At 43.7% G+C, this 14,977-nt stretch overlaps 1 protein-coding gene across 1 annotated transcript in view; it reads right to left on the reverse strand.

Moving 5' to 3' along the window:
- Positions 1 to 481: 481 nt before the first annotated feature.
- PDCD4 (programmed cell death 4) overlaps positions 482 to 14,977 on the reverse strand; it is a 241,564-nt gene continuing 227,068 nt past the window's right edge. Inside the window, exon 12 of the mRNA XM_069239401.1 lies at positions 482 to 1,146. Within this exon, the coding sequence (XP_069095502.1) occupies positions 1,086 to 1,146 (61 nt within the window). The 3' untranslated portion in view covers positions 482 to 1,085. The remainder of the gene's footprint in view (positions 1,147 to 14,977) is intronic.

Raw genomic sequence — 14,977 nt, forward strand, 5'->3', positions numbered from 1 at the left:
AGTGTGAAACGTAAGGAGTAAAACAGATAAAGGACATTTTCTGGATGTATTTTGTGGTTCAGTGTTTCTTTACAACTCAGTATATTACTTTAGTTACAGGGAAACTGTATTGGTCACAACCGTTATCACGGTTTTCTATAATACTCAACAGGTCTTTCTACACCAGTTTTCACAACACTTTGTTATACATAAGTACGTCTGAATCTTGATGATTATAGCTACGAGAAGAAAATGCTGATTGGACACATGGTGTCCTTTGAGGGAAGAGTAGGCTCCTTTAGACAAATCAAACGTGGATTGTAGAACAAAGGGGTTATTGAAGATATCACAGAGTAGAAGAGGGATGACGACAGGACATGCAAAGCTTTGAACTCCGTTGTATTTAGATTCTTTATTCTTTGTGTATACATTATCACTTACATTTGGCTTGACCATACTAAACTCATTTATTAATCCGCTCGTGCCGAAAACCACAAACAACTTTTTGCAAGTAAAGATTTTATTTTTTTGTACGCATTCTACCAGAACTTATTTAATTTTCCAGTTATTTTGTAGAAAAATAGATGTTCCAGCCACCATACACTGAACAATCTGATATCTAAGATAAATCGATATGTTCTCTGGAAAGATCAATATATTTGATAAAGTAATCTTGCATTTAAAACAAATAAATGTAGTTACTCCCTAAGCACAGTATTGCAACAGCAGCAGTCAAAATAGGGTTACAGCAACTCAACTTCACCCCCTTGGTAAAGCTTTTTTAATAACCAGTGATTTTACCACAAAAGCACTGTCCTTGAAAGGTAGACGAGCATTCAGGCTTCAGTAACGAACATGGACTTAATAGGTCAAAACATATGGCACTCAGAGGGGCAGCTTATTTAAATACACCACCGACACGTGGTTACTCTTTCCCTATTCACACACCAAATACTAATACATTTCCTTGTTAATTGTGAATTTATAAAACTCTTTCGGAAATTCTTTGTACCCAAAACCAAGTGTCTTCATAAACATGAACAGTGCCAAGTGACTCTTACAATTTTGATATATAACATCGAAAGATTAAAGAGTATTTCTCATTTTCAATAGCTCTCTGGTTTAAGGCGGCCTCCATCTCCTTCGCTTACGAAGCGCTTGCGCCCTCTGTAATTAAAATAAAAAAATATGAGAATATTGTACAACATTCCTCCAATCCGAAGTACAGAATACTAGAATTATATGATGGTGTCTTTTTACAGCACTTTAACCACATAAATGCGCCTCCGTGTTTTAAACCCTATATGTTTAAACAGTGGTTAAGACAACGGAAATGTCATTAGTTAAGTAATGGAATATGGCTTCACAAATTATAACACCTCCATGTTTGTTGTGGTGCACAGGTCAAACACCAGCCCAAAAAGATAACCAAAAGGCCTCGTACAGACATTTTCCTATAAATAGTGAGAGTTTACACATTTAGAAAAATGAGCCTATAATTAATCAGTCGTCAACTGAACAAAATATATACAACATTTTCTGAAAGTACCAGTCTCTGAATAACAAACAGTGATTTAAAGTTTGGTCCAGTGGCCAGCCAGGGAAATTTTGACTAGAGCTCAATCAATTGACATGTCTGTATGCCACACATAAAAATAAGCATACACAATAGTGCCCACTTCCCAGAGATGCACCCGGATGAACCACAAAGATATGTCTTATAATTACAAGTCATAGCGCACACAGTATTAACATAACGTAGATAACAGCCAGGAGAACACATTGGATTAAGAAAAGTTACTTACCTGTAACTGTAGTTCTCCAGTATTTGAATCATTCATAGTTTCACAAGCTTGAATCATTCCCCATTGTCGAGATGGGAGTCCGACTGTACCATTAGAAAGCAGTGCATGATAAATATAGACTGGGGCGGCTTAGGCCCTTCAGTTGAGTAACATATCCTAGACTTAAAAAAACAAAAACAAGACTAAAGTTAAACTACAACCAATCCTGTTTGGGACTGGTGCTTCTGCAGGTGCGCCTGGAGTCCTGGATTGCGGGAGAGAACCAGCTAGCCTTCTTGAGGTGGTGTTTGGCTGAGGTCTTATGGAGCGGTACTAGGGCGTTGACGCATTCGGAGATCCACTGGTGAAAGTTCTGTGCCGAGATGTTAGCATCTGCGGTGAGGGGCGTGGAGACTTGCTGAGAGTGTTGAAGAGCTGTTTCTCGGTGATCCGGTTCCATTTTCTGCTTCGGGCTCGGAGTGTGTGGAGGTGGATGGTCAGTGAGGCGATGGTGAAATGGATACTGTGGTGGCCGGTCCAGTGGAGTAGGGAGGTGCTGTTAACGGTGATGTTGTTGCTGGTGGAAAAGATGGCGTTGAGCGTGTGTCCTGAGAGCGTCTGTTGGCAAGGTGACCAGTTGCTTTAGTCCTTTTGTGGAGAGGTTGTGGAACAGGGAAGCGGTGTTGGTGTCGTCACTGCTGTAAATGTGGTAGTGGGGGTCGCCAAGGGGGAAGTAGATCAAGGAGGCAAGAGCGTGAGGAGAAATGATGTCTGCAATGGAGCAGCAGAAGGCTGGACAGGGTGACGGTGGCCTGTAGATGAGGGTGCCATGGAAAGTTGACTTGGGTGAGGCCTGTATCTCGGAGTGGAGGTGCTCCATGAGGAGGGAGTGTTCTTCTGCGTTGGTTGTCAAGTGGAGGGAGGATTTGTGTACGTACGATGGCGAGACTGCCGTCTGGGCGAGAAGGCTGTTTTTTTGCAGAACAGTTTGTACTTGCTGGGGATGGCGATGTCTGGTGCAGATGCTGGGTTTGTCCAAGTTTCAGTGAGGAAGGCGATGTCTGGGCAGGTGGAGTCCAGTAGGTCCCAGGGTTCTACAGCATGTTTGAGGAGGAAGTGAATGTTGAGGGGGATGCAGCTGAGACCCTCCGGGTTGGTGTTTTATTTTTCCATGGGAGAGGGTCTTGTGTTCAGTGTAAGGTGAGGGTGCGGTGGCAGTGGAGGAATGCGCCTGTGGGTGTCTCTGGGTGATGTGAGACGGCAGGCGATGGATTGTCCTGTTTTCAGCGTGTCGAGGGTCTTTGCATTGTAGAGATCGAAGGTCGGAGGGCCAGGGATCGTGGCACGGTGCACGGTCCAGGCGTGGACAGGTGCAGACGGGCTTGCCTTTGGCACACCTTCAGCATAGCCACCATCAAGAAGGGGAGGGAGGCGGGGGAACGGTCAGCTGCGAGGCAGGAGGGCAGGAAAGCGCTTCGAAAGGGGGAGGGGGTGGTGGCAGCAAGAAAAGAAAAGAAAAGAAAAGAAAGCAGTGGCACAGGAAAATGTGGGGAAAGTGAAAGGAGAGAGAAAAGAGACAAGAAGGCAAGAAAAGCAAAATGAAATAAAAATGACAGAAAAATACGCGGAAGTAAAAAGCAGGAGTAAAAAGCAGAAGTAAAGAGAGACAGCAAGATACTTACATAGAGGTGGCCACTAGGCCACCAGAGGTGAGCCCCAAACTGAAAATCAGGCAGGCTCTCAGTTCATTCGCAGCAGAGGCAACAGCAAACAGGTGGCGCTGCACAGAGGTGGGCAAACAGACACTGACCAGGAGGCCAGAGGAGTCACCCTCTCAGTGAGCATGGGACGCCATAAAGAAGGGGAGGGAGGCAGGGGGTCCTGTCAGCTGTGAGGCGGGAGGGTGGGAAAGCGCTTCACAGGAAGGGAAGGGGCAGGGCTGCAGCGGTGCGGGAAAACACGGGGCGAGTGAAACAAGCGAAAAAGACAAGAAAGAAAGAAAAACAAAATGATGTGAAAATGACAGAAACATAAGCAGAAGTAAAAAGAGACAGCAAGATACTTACAAGAAGATGGCCACTAGGCCACCAGGGATGGGCCTTGAACTGAGAGTCAACTGGGGGAACTGCCTACAAGTAATCTAGTTCAGTGTTACTACAATAAAGAACCTTTATTTTTGGAAAACGGTGTCGTACCTTTCAGGTGTAGTAAGCTACTGTGCGACTGCTGTGGTATTGCAAGTGCATTCCGCTCCTCCTAGATAAGTCTTGGCTGCTCATCCACAGCTACCTCTAGAGAGCCCTAGCTTCCTAGACACCGTCTTCATTCACTAATAGGCGTTATCTGGACCTGCAATAAGGTGCCAACATCATAGGTGTCCACCACACACCAGGCCAGCTTCCTACAATAGTCTCCGTGATTTAGAAGTTACAGGATATCCTGCAGGGTCACCATGAGGAATGTTTGCTTTCTGAGGTAGGTGTTCAGGTTCTTCAAATTCAAGATTTGTCGCCACTCCTCTGACTTCTTCCAGACCAAGAAGTAACAAGAAGATTCCAAACTTTTCCCTTCCTGGCCTCTAGGAAACCATTCTATGGCTGCTTTCCTGAGCACGGTCGACTTCCAACTTGAGGAGTTGCAGATGCTTTTGTGTGCATTTTTGGGGCAGTGTTGGTGGCGGTTTCTGAATAAATTCCAATGTGTGGCCAATTTGAATAAGATCTAATATCCAATGATCCATTGTTCTGTTCTTCCACTGTTGGAGATGTTTGGATATCTTCGCTCCGAGATATGTTTTAGGAAACAAGGGTGTAGCCGGTGCCTATAATTTGTCATTGATGGTGGCCTGTGTCTTTTCCTTGCCGGTTCATATTTCCCTTTTGGAGTGGTATAGGCTGCCTATGAGGAGGTTGCCTCAGTTGGTATTGTGGTTGAAATTGTTGGGATGCCACTGGGTAACAGTATTTTTGATAACCATCTCTACAGTAGGGCTGGCCTCTTCCACGTGCACTTCCAAAATGTATTTTCTGATACTGCAATGTTTCCAATAATTTAGCTGCATCAGTGTCTGCTTTGATTACCTGGAGAGCATCATGAATATGTTTCCCAAAGCGCGCTTTGCCGTTGTATGGGAGGTCCAGGATTTTACTTTAAACTTCCAGCATAAAGAAGGTGGCCTTGAACCAGGCCTGTCTCCTTAGAACTGCTGCTCCACCAATTGATGAAAACCAGTGTTGGCAATGTCCATGAGGCAATCAATCTCAGACGAGTTACGCTCTCCTTCCTGTGTAATCTTTTTGCTTCAGCCCTCACTTTGTAGGTAAGTTTGTTGATGAATGGAGCAATATCTGACCACATGTGATGGTCATATCTCCCAAGGACAGCCAAAGATGTTTGCTGCCCAGACTTTGAGCACTGACATTGAACAAAAATGATTTCCAATGCTATCAAGGTGCCTCCCTTCTTTGTCAGGTGGCACTGATAAAGGTGCAGGTGGGTTTTTTGAGCAACGCTAGGCAGCCTGGGTGATCAGGGAGTCGGTTTTCGGATGACCAGTGAGGCATGCAGGAGAGTCTTTTGGGCCTTTATATTTCTTATCCAGACATGGTAACACAGCAGCTACTGTGGCTGGACTTTTCATGGTTTTAAGTCCCTCATCCCAGACGATCAACAATGGGTATAGCGCTGATGCTCTTACGGAAGGGCTGCTTGAAATCATATATAAAACAGTGTCTGTTTTGTTGTCATGGGAAGTTCGAGCCTCCTTGCTGCTCTTCAAAGCAGATTATGAAAACCCCCTCCATTCTCAAATGGTGAATCTGTGGGAGGCGGCTTAGGAGACAACGGTGTTTGTATAAGGTAGTCATCCTACTCAGCTCACCCTCTTCTCTTTCATTACTTGAAGATGAGGTATCCTGGATGGGAACTGTCTGTGGACTATGCCTCGTAGATGTAGGCAACGTTCGCAGTGTTTGAGGGGCGGACAGTTGCAAAGAAGGGGTCTTTGAAGGCTGAGCAGTCTGCCTAGGCAAAGATGACATAGGTGGAAGACACTTCATATAGTCTGCCATCATAATCAGCAGAAAAAATAAAATAAAATGAGGCAAACTCAGTAACCCCAGGACCCGGGTATGTAAATATGATAATGAGTATTGGCCCTAAGGGGGAAGAGTAGCCTTTAATTCCACAGCAAATAATTTCTTTAATTCCTTGTACCCTTGCAAAGTTGAAAGAACTTTATTTCCATCGCCTGTAAATAAATTACCAACATGAATCAATATACTTGAATAAAACTATTTAAATTAGGTGCTCCCAAGCTAACGGCGAAGTGAAAAGTGAGGAGTGCAAAAATGGTGTGCCAAGTGTTATCTACAATATTTATACAAAATGTGGTTAAAAAATGTATGGCAAGTGAACTTCAAAAAGATCCCTTCAATTCAGGTGTCCGGAAGTCATTTATTTCAATCAAGAATAATCCACAAGAATTATTGTTAACGTTTCGACCCCATACAGAGAACCAATCATAATGGGGCCTTCATCAGGACAGAAGTCATATCTCTCTTAGGTAGCACCCTCACAGCATTAATTAAATTAAACTTTTTGCTTCTCATTCCAATTTGTTAAATCCACAATCAAGGATTCCCCCTTCATCCCCAAATTCAATAGTGCTTTAGTATGATGATTACTATCTTATCTGTCAATAAGCAAAAGCGTTGGCAGGTCCATAGGAATTGCAGGGGTATAAGGAATTAAAGAAATTACTTGCTGTGGAAGTTAAAGGCCACTATCCTCCCTTAGGGCTATTACTCATTATCACATTATCATATACTGCAAATCAGATATGAGCAATCTTGGGAGACATACCATTTCCTCCTGATTGAGTTGTTGAAATTGTTCTTGATGAGAGGGTAATAACCTTGCTCAAAATAGCCTTCTTCCCTGTCGTCATCGTCCGGTTGATATTTCACATGCAGTTCTGAAGGACTGTATGCGACACCAAAAGAGCCATCATCATCTGAACCATCCTCATCCAAGAGGTGGCTAGGCAATAAAGGAGATATCTTACTGGGTTTTCACAGGTTTTTTGAATTTCTCCTGTGATCTCTCTCTTGTTGATGAGGTTATTAACAGTGGTTCCACTGATAATGCTGGAACTGACTTCGCTGTTGATGGTGTTGTCGCCGTCAATGAGACAGGAATTATCTTCAGTGTCGATGGTATTGGACACAGAGTCCACGACGACGTGGTCATCGTCGAGGATGTGACTATCGTTACTGTGGTCACCGATATCGCTGTAGTAGTTCTCAACGTCGGTGACTATCTTGTCACCGACAGTGGAGAACTTGTCGACGATCTCGCCATTTAAGGTGCGGACGACAACTTTGTATACTTCTGGAGGATTTGAGGTGGAGAAGGTTCAGACCTGGATTATTTAGGACTTTTTGAAGAGAAAGTTTGCTCTTTATGCTCCTTGAGTTGCTTAAAAGAAGCATGCTCCCCTGCATGGGGATAGATGAATTGTGCTCCTTGTGAGACCCATGGTGGGTCTTTGTTGAAGATTTTTTAGGAGGCTCTTGAGGAGAATGAGATTCTGAACGGTTTCTCTGTTTAAGTTTCCTTGAGGAAGATGAAGAATATTCACTATCGTAATTCGAAACAGGATCCTTCTTAGTTTTTTAAGTTTCTGGAGCCATAAGAGCAAACTCACCTCTCTGTCTTTTGAAGTTTTCGATTTAAAGGTATACAACATACCTTACTGTCCTTGCCTTTGTGGGATGGGTACAGGCAATAAATGCAATAGTGGTGTGGACCATCTTTTAGAGTCTTTTCTTGCCACAAATCCGATCGTAGTTGGACTCTTGCACTAGGCAAGACTGCTTGTTAAGGGATGACAGCAATTTTGTTTGTAGGCGACTACGCCAGTCCCACAACAAGTCGCAACTGTCGGCCCAACCCTCCCGGCTCACAAGCAGTACCTCACCAAAAACCCAAACAGTAAAAGGTGATTTGTGGCAGTCTTAATGCATGGACTCAAGAGTGGGACATCTCAGGGAGGCCGTGGTTAAACGGAGATTACCCCTTTCTCACATGAGCAACATGCCTCAGTCAAACACAGGCAATGAAAGAAATGCAGTGAAGTTTTCAATAGGTTTTGTTAACAAGACTGCAATCTACAATAAATTGAATGGGCTGCAGTGATTAGGATAACGAACAATGCAAGAAACAGAATTGTAAAAACGAGAGTCATTAATACAAAGACCCCCACACCATCTAGTAATACACGAGATGTAAAGCACGTGTGAAGTAAACCCTAATACCCTAGTATGATGAGCCTAATCTCTAACCTAAAGAGAAATAGGTGTGTTAAACCTATTCTGCCAGGACCATGTCCATGAGAAGAGCCCCCCCCCCCCAACCCTCATTACCTTGGAATATAAAAAAAAAAAAATATATATATATATATATATATATATATATATATATGGAAAATGTCACTTACCCAGTGTACATCTGTTTGTGGCATTAGTCGCTGCAGATTCACATGCTGTGCACAGTCCGCCATCTGGTGTTGGGCTCGGAGTGTTACAAGTTGTTTTTCTTCGAAGAAGTCTTTTCGAGTCACGAGACCGAGGGACTCCTCCCATTTCGACTCCATTGCGCAGGGGCGTCGACTCCATCTTAGATTGTTTTCCCCGCAGAGGGTGAGGTAGGAGTTGTGAATGCTAGTAATAGTGCCCATGCAATGGAGTGAATACGTATGTACATAATGAAGCTTAAAGTAATATATTTACAAATGTACAAATGTTCAAGATCTACTTCTAAACGGCTACAGGCTGCCGGGGAGGCGGGTGGGCGCATGTGAATCTGCAGCGACTAATGCCACGAACAGATGTACACTGGGTAGGTGACATTTTCCGTTCGATGGCATGTGTAGCTGCAGATACACATGCTGTGCATAGACTAGTAAGCAGTTATCTCCCCAAAAGCGGTGGTTCAGCCTGTAGGAGTTGAAGTTGTTTGAAATAAGGTTCTTAGTACAGCTTGACCTACTGTGGCCTGTTGTGCAGTTAACACATCCACACAGTAGTGCTTGGTAAATGTATGAGGCGTAGACCATGTTGCTGCCTTACATATTTCGTTCATTGGAATATTTCCTAGAAAGGCCATGGTAGCACCTTTCTTTCTGGTTGAGTGTGCCTTTGGTGTAATAGGCAGCTCTCTCTTTGCTTTAATATAGCAGGTTTGAATGCATTTAACTATCCATCTAGCAATGCCTTGTTTTGAAATTGGATTTCCTGTTTGAGGTTTTTGAAAAGCAATAAATAGTTGTTTTGTTTTTCGAATTAGTTTTGTTCTGTCAATGTAATACATTAGCGCTCTTTTGATGTCTAATGTATGTAGTGCTCTTTCAGCTATATAATCTGGCTGTGGGAAGAACACTGGTAATTCTACTGTTTGATTCAAGTGGAACAGTGAGATTACCTTTGGTAAAAATTTGGGATTTGTTCGTAGGACTATTTTATTTTTGTGTATTTTAATAAATGGTTCTTGCATGGTAAAAGCTTGAATTTCACTCACTCTTCTTAGAGATGTGATGGCAATTAAAAACGCAACTTTCCACGTTAAGTATTGCATTTCACAAGAATGCATGGGTTCAAATGGTGGACCCATGAGTCGTGTTAAGACAATGTTGAGGTTCCATGAAGGAACAGGTGGCGTTCTTGGTGGTATAATTCTCTTTAGGCCTTCCATAAACGCTTTTATGACTGGTATTCTAAATAATGAAGTTGAATGAGTAATTTGCAGGTAAGCTGATATTGCGGTAAGATGTATCTTTATGGAAGAGAAAGCTAGATTTGATTTTTGTAAATGTAGTAAATATCCTACTATATCTTTTGGAGATGCGTGTAATGGCTGGATTTGATTATTTTGGCAGTAATAAACAAATCTTTTCCACTTATTTGCATAGCAGTGTCTAGTGGTAGGTTTCCTAGTTTGTCTTATGATCTCCATACATTCTTGTGTGAGGTCTAAGTGTCCGAATTCTAGGATTTCAGGAGCCAAATTGCTAGATTCAGAGATGCTGGATTTGGATGTCTGATCTGTTGTTTGTGTTGTGTTAACAGATCTGGTCTGTTGGGTAGTTTGACATAAGGTACTACTGAAAGGTCTAGTAGTGTTGTGTACCAAGGTTGCCTCGCCCATGTTGGTGCTATTAGTATGAGTTTGAGTTTGTTTTGACTCAACCTGTTTACTAGATATGGAAGGAGCGGGAGAGGGGGAAAAGCGTACGCAAATATCCCTGACCAGTTCATCCATAGAGCATTGCCTTGGGATTGGTCCTGTGGGTACCTGGATGCGAAGTTTTGGCATTTTGAGTTTTCCTTTGTTGCAAATAGATCTATTTGAGGTGTTCCCCAAATTTGTAAGTAAGTTTTTATTATTTGGGGGTGAATCTCCCATTCGTGGATTTGTTGGTGATCCCGAGAGAGATTGTCCGCTAACTGGTTCTGAATTCCTGGAATAAATTGTGCTATTAGGCGAATGTGGTTGTGAATCGCCCAATGCCATATTTTTTGTGTAAGGAGACACAACTGTGTCGAGTGCGTCCCTCCATGTTTGTTTAAGTAATACATTGTTGTCATGTTGTCTGTTTTGACTAGAATGTATTTTTGGGATATTATGGGCTGAAATGCTTTCAGCGCTAGAAATACCGCTAACAGTTCTAAGTGATTTATGTGAAACTGTCTTTGATGTATGTCCCATTGTCTTGGATGCTGTGTTGATTGAGGTGTGCTCCCCACCCTGTCATGGAAGCATCTGTTGTTATGACGTATTGTGGCACTGGGTCTTGGAAAGGCCGCCCTTGGTTTAAATTTATACTGTTCCACCATAGAAGCGAGATGTATGTTTGGCGGTCTATCAACACCAGATCTAGAAGCTGACCCTGTGCTTGTGACCATTGTGATGCTAGGCACTGTTGTAAGGGCCGCATGTGCAACCTTGCGTTTGGGACAATGGCTATGCATGAAGACATCATGCCTAGCAGTTTCATTACCATTTTGACTTGTATCCTTTGTTTTGGGTACATGGCCTGTATTACATTGTGAAATGTTTGAACCCTTTGTGGACTTGTAGTGGCAATCCCTTTTGCTGTGTTGATTGTCGCTCCTAAGTATTGCTGTGTTTGACACGGCATAAGGTGTGACTTTGTGTAGTTGATCGAGAAACCTAGTTTGTAGAGGATTTGTATGACATATTTTGTGTGCCGTGAACACGGTCTTAGCGTGTTGGTTTTGATTAACCAGTCGTCTAAGTACGGGAACACATGTATTTGCTGCCTTCTGATATGTGCAGCTACTACCGCCAGGCATTTTGTAAAAACTCTTGGCGCAGTTATTCCGAATGGCAACACTTTGAATTGGTAATGTATTCCTTGGAATACGAACCTTAGGTATTTTCTGTGTGAAGGATGTATTGGTATATGGAAATACGCATCCTTTAGGTCTAGTGTTGTCATGTAGTCTTGTTGTTTGAGCAGTGGGATTACGTCTTGTAATGTAACCATGTGAAAGTGGTCTGATTTGATGTAGGTATTTAGTGTTCTGAGATCTAGTATTGGTCTCAGACTGCCGTCCTTTTTGGGTATTAGAAAGTACAGTGAGTAAACTCCTGTGTTTATTTGTAGATTTGGTACTAATTCTATTGCTTCTTTTTGTAGCAATGCTTGAACTTCTAGTCCTAGAAGGTCTATATGTTGTTTTGACATACTGTGTGTTTTCGGTGGGATGTTTGGAGGGAATTTGAGAAATTCTATGCAATAACCATGCTGGATAATTGCTAAGACCCAAGTGTCTGTTGTTATTTCCTCCCAATGTTTGTAAAATTGGCTTAGTCTCCCCCCCACAGGTGTTATGTGATGGGATTGTGTGACTTGTAAGTCACTGTTTATTTTGAGGAGTTTTGGGGCTTTGGAACTTTCCCCTATTCTTCTGGAATTGGCCTCCTCTGTATTGCCCCCGAAAACCTCCCCACTGATATTGGCTCTGGTAAGTGGGCCTTGCTTGTGATGTTGTGGTTTCTGTTGGTTGACCTCGAAACCCCCCCTAAAAGGTGTTTTGCGAAAAGTGCCTCTGCTCTGCGGGGAGTAGAGTGCGTCCATGGCTTTGGCTGTATCAGTGTCTTTCTTGAGTTTTTCAATAGCAGTGTCGACTTCCGGCCCAAACAACTGCTGTTCATTAAAGGGCATATTTAGCACGGCTTGTTGAATTTCCGGCTTGAAACCTGACGTGCGCAGCCATGCGTGCCTTCTTATTGTTATTGCAGTGTTTATTGTCCTTGCAGCCGTATCTGCTGCATCCATTGAAGACCGTATCTGATTATTTGAGATACTTTGTCCTTCTTCCACCACCTGTTGCGCCCTTTTCTGGAACTCTTTGGGTAAGTGTTCTATGAAATGCTGCATCTCATCCCAATGAGCTCTATCATATCTTGCCAAAAGTGCTTGTGAATTGGCAATGCGCCATTGGTTTGCTGTTTGTGCTGCCACCCTTTTGCCCGCTGCATCAAATTTGCGACTCTCCTTGTCTGGAGGTGGTGCGTCCCGAGGTATGAGAGTTCGCTCTCTTACGAGATGCCCCGACAACTACTGAGTCTGGTGTCAATTGCGTTGTAATATAAACGGGATCTGTTGGCGGTGGCTTGTATTTTTTCTCCACCCTTGGAGTTATGGCTCTGCCTTTAAGAGGATCTTGAAAGATTTGTTTTGAATGTTTTAGCATTCCTGGGAGCATAGGTAGGCTTTGGTACTGGCTATGGGTGGATGATAGGGTGTTAAACAAAAAATCATCCTCAATTGGTTCGGAATGCAAGTTGACGTTGTGAAAAGCAGCTGCTCTTGCGACCACCTGTGTGTAAGATGTACTGTCCTCAGGTGGCGACGGTCTTGCAGGGTACGAGTCTGGGCTGTTGTCTGATACTGGGGCGTCGTAAAGGTCCCATGCATCGGGATCATCCTGACTCATTGTAGTATGAGCTGGGGAGTGCATCAGTGGTGGAGTTGTTACTGGTGATGCGTGTATTGATGGTGGTGGAGACAGTGGTGGAGTTGTTTTCCTTGCCACTTTTGCCTGTGGCTGCTTGTCCTTTTGTTGAAAGGCAAGTTTTCTTTTTATTTTAATTGGGGGAAGAGTGGTTATCTTCCCTGTGTCCTCATGAATGTGGAGCCTTCTTTGTGTATAGTCTGGCTCTACAGCTTCAAGTTCCTCTCCGAATCTATGCTTTTGCATTTGGGAGGTTAATCCTTGTTCCTCTGTGTAGGAACCTGTTTTCGGCTCCGAGGCTGGATGTTTCGGAACCCAAAAACTTTTTCGGATGTCTTTTTAGGCTCCGAAGAAACCTTTTTTATTTTCGGCGTGGTGTCTCGGTGCCGAACTTCTTCGGTGCCGCTGTCTCGGTGCCAAATTTTTTCGGAGCCGCTGTCTCGGGTCCGAGGTTGCTGTGTGGCGGTATCTCGACCCGAGTCGGATGACTTCGCCACAAGCGTGCCCTTTTTCGGTGCCGATGATCGGTCACCTATTTTTCAGGTTAAGCCATGGCCTGTTGGCGGTGGCGTCCCCTGGGCTTTTGTTGACTTCTCGTGAGTCTTATGTTTCGACGTCTTACTCACGGTTTTTGGCGTTTCTTCGGCCTCGAGCTCTTCCGAGTCCGACTCGTGGATGGAGAAAGCTTCTTCTTCCTCCTCGAAACGCTCTTGTCCTGTCGGCGTAGAAGCCATTTGCAGTCTTCTGGCTCTTCGGTCTCTTAATGTCTTTCTCGACCGAAACGCTCAACAGGCTTCACAAGTATCTTCCTTGTGCTCGGGAGACAAGCACAAGTTACAGACCAGATGCTGATCCGTATACGGATACTTGTTATGGCATTTTGGGCAGAAGCGGAATGGGGTCCGTTCCATCAGCCTTGAAGTCACGTGTGGCCGGGCCGACCAGGCCCCGACGGGGGATCGAAAAAACCCCGAAGGGCCACCGGAGCTCTTCAGAATTCGGTGTCGATTTGTTCTAACTAACCCTATACCGAACGCAAACAATACCGATGTTTTTTTCCGAGATTCTAACTAACTTTCCGACCCGAAACACGGAGCGAAAAGGATCACGTCCGAACCCGATGGCGGAAAAAAAACAATCTAAGATGGAGTCGATGCCCATGCGCAATGGAGTCGAAATGGGAGGAGTCCCTCGGTCTCGTGACTCGAAAAGACTTCTTCGAAGAAAAACAACTTGTAACACTCCGAGCCCAACACCAGATGGCGGACTGTGCACAGCATGTGTATCTGCAGCTACACATGCCATCGAACATATATATATATATATATATATATATATATATATATATATATATATATATGGAAAATGTCACTTACCCAGTGTACATCTGTTTGTGGCATGAGATGCTGCAGATTCACATGCTGTGCATATCCCACCATCTAGTGTTGGGCTCGGAGTGTTACAAGTTGTTTTTCTTCGAAGAAGTCTTTTTGAGTCACGCGATCGAGGGACTCCTCCCATTTCGGCTCCATTGCGCATGGGCGTTGACTCCATCTTAGATGGTTTTCCCCGCAGAGGGTGAGGTAGGAGTTGTGTATATAGTAATAGTGCCCATGCAATGGAGTAAGTATGTATGTACATAAAGTGACTAAAAGTGTTATATTTACAAATGTACAAGTTTAATTTTAATCAACTTATAACGGCTACAGGCTCCCAGGGAGGTGGGAGGGCGCATGTGAATCTTCAGCGTCTCATGCCACGAACAGATGTACACTGGGTAAGTGACATTTTCAGTTCAATGGCATGTGTAGCTGCAGATACACATGCTGTGCATAGACTAGTAAGCAGTTATCTCCCCAAAAGCGGTGGTTTAGCCTGTAGGAGTTGAAGTTGTTTGAAATAATGTTCTTAGTACTGCTTGTCCTACTGAGGCTTGTTGTGTTGTTAACACATCCACGCAGTAATGTTTAGTGAATGTATGAGGCGTAGACCATGTGGCTGCCTTACAGATTTCTGTCATTGGTATATTTCCTAGAAAGGCCATTGTGGCGCCTTTCTTTCTAGTGGAGTGTGCCGTTGGTGTAATAGGCAGTTCTCTTTTAGCTTTAACATAACAGGTTTGAATACATTTACCTATCCATCTGGCAATGCCTTGTTTGGATATTGGATTTC

This window comes from Pleurodeles waltl, chromosome 6 (assembly GCF_031143425.1).
Source record: "Pleurodeles waltl isolate 20211129_DDA chromosome 6, aPleWal1.hap1.20221129, whole genome shotgun sequence".
NCBI classification, from domain to species: Eukaryota; Metazoa; Chordata; class Amphibia; order Caudata; family Salamandridae; genus Pleurodeles; species Pleurodeles waltl.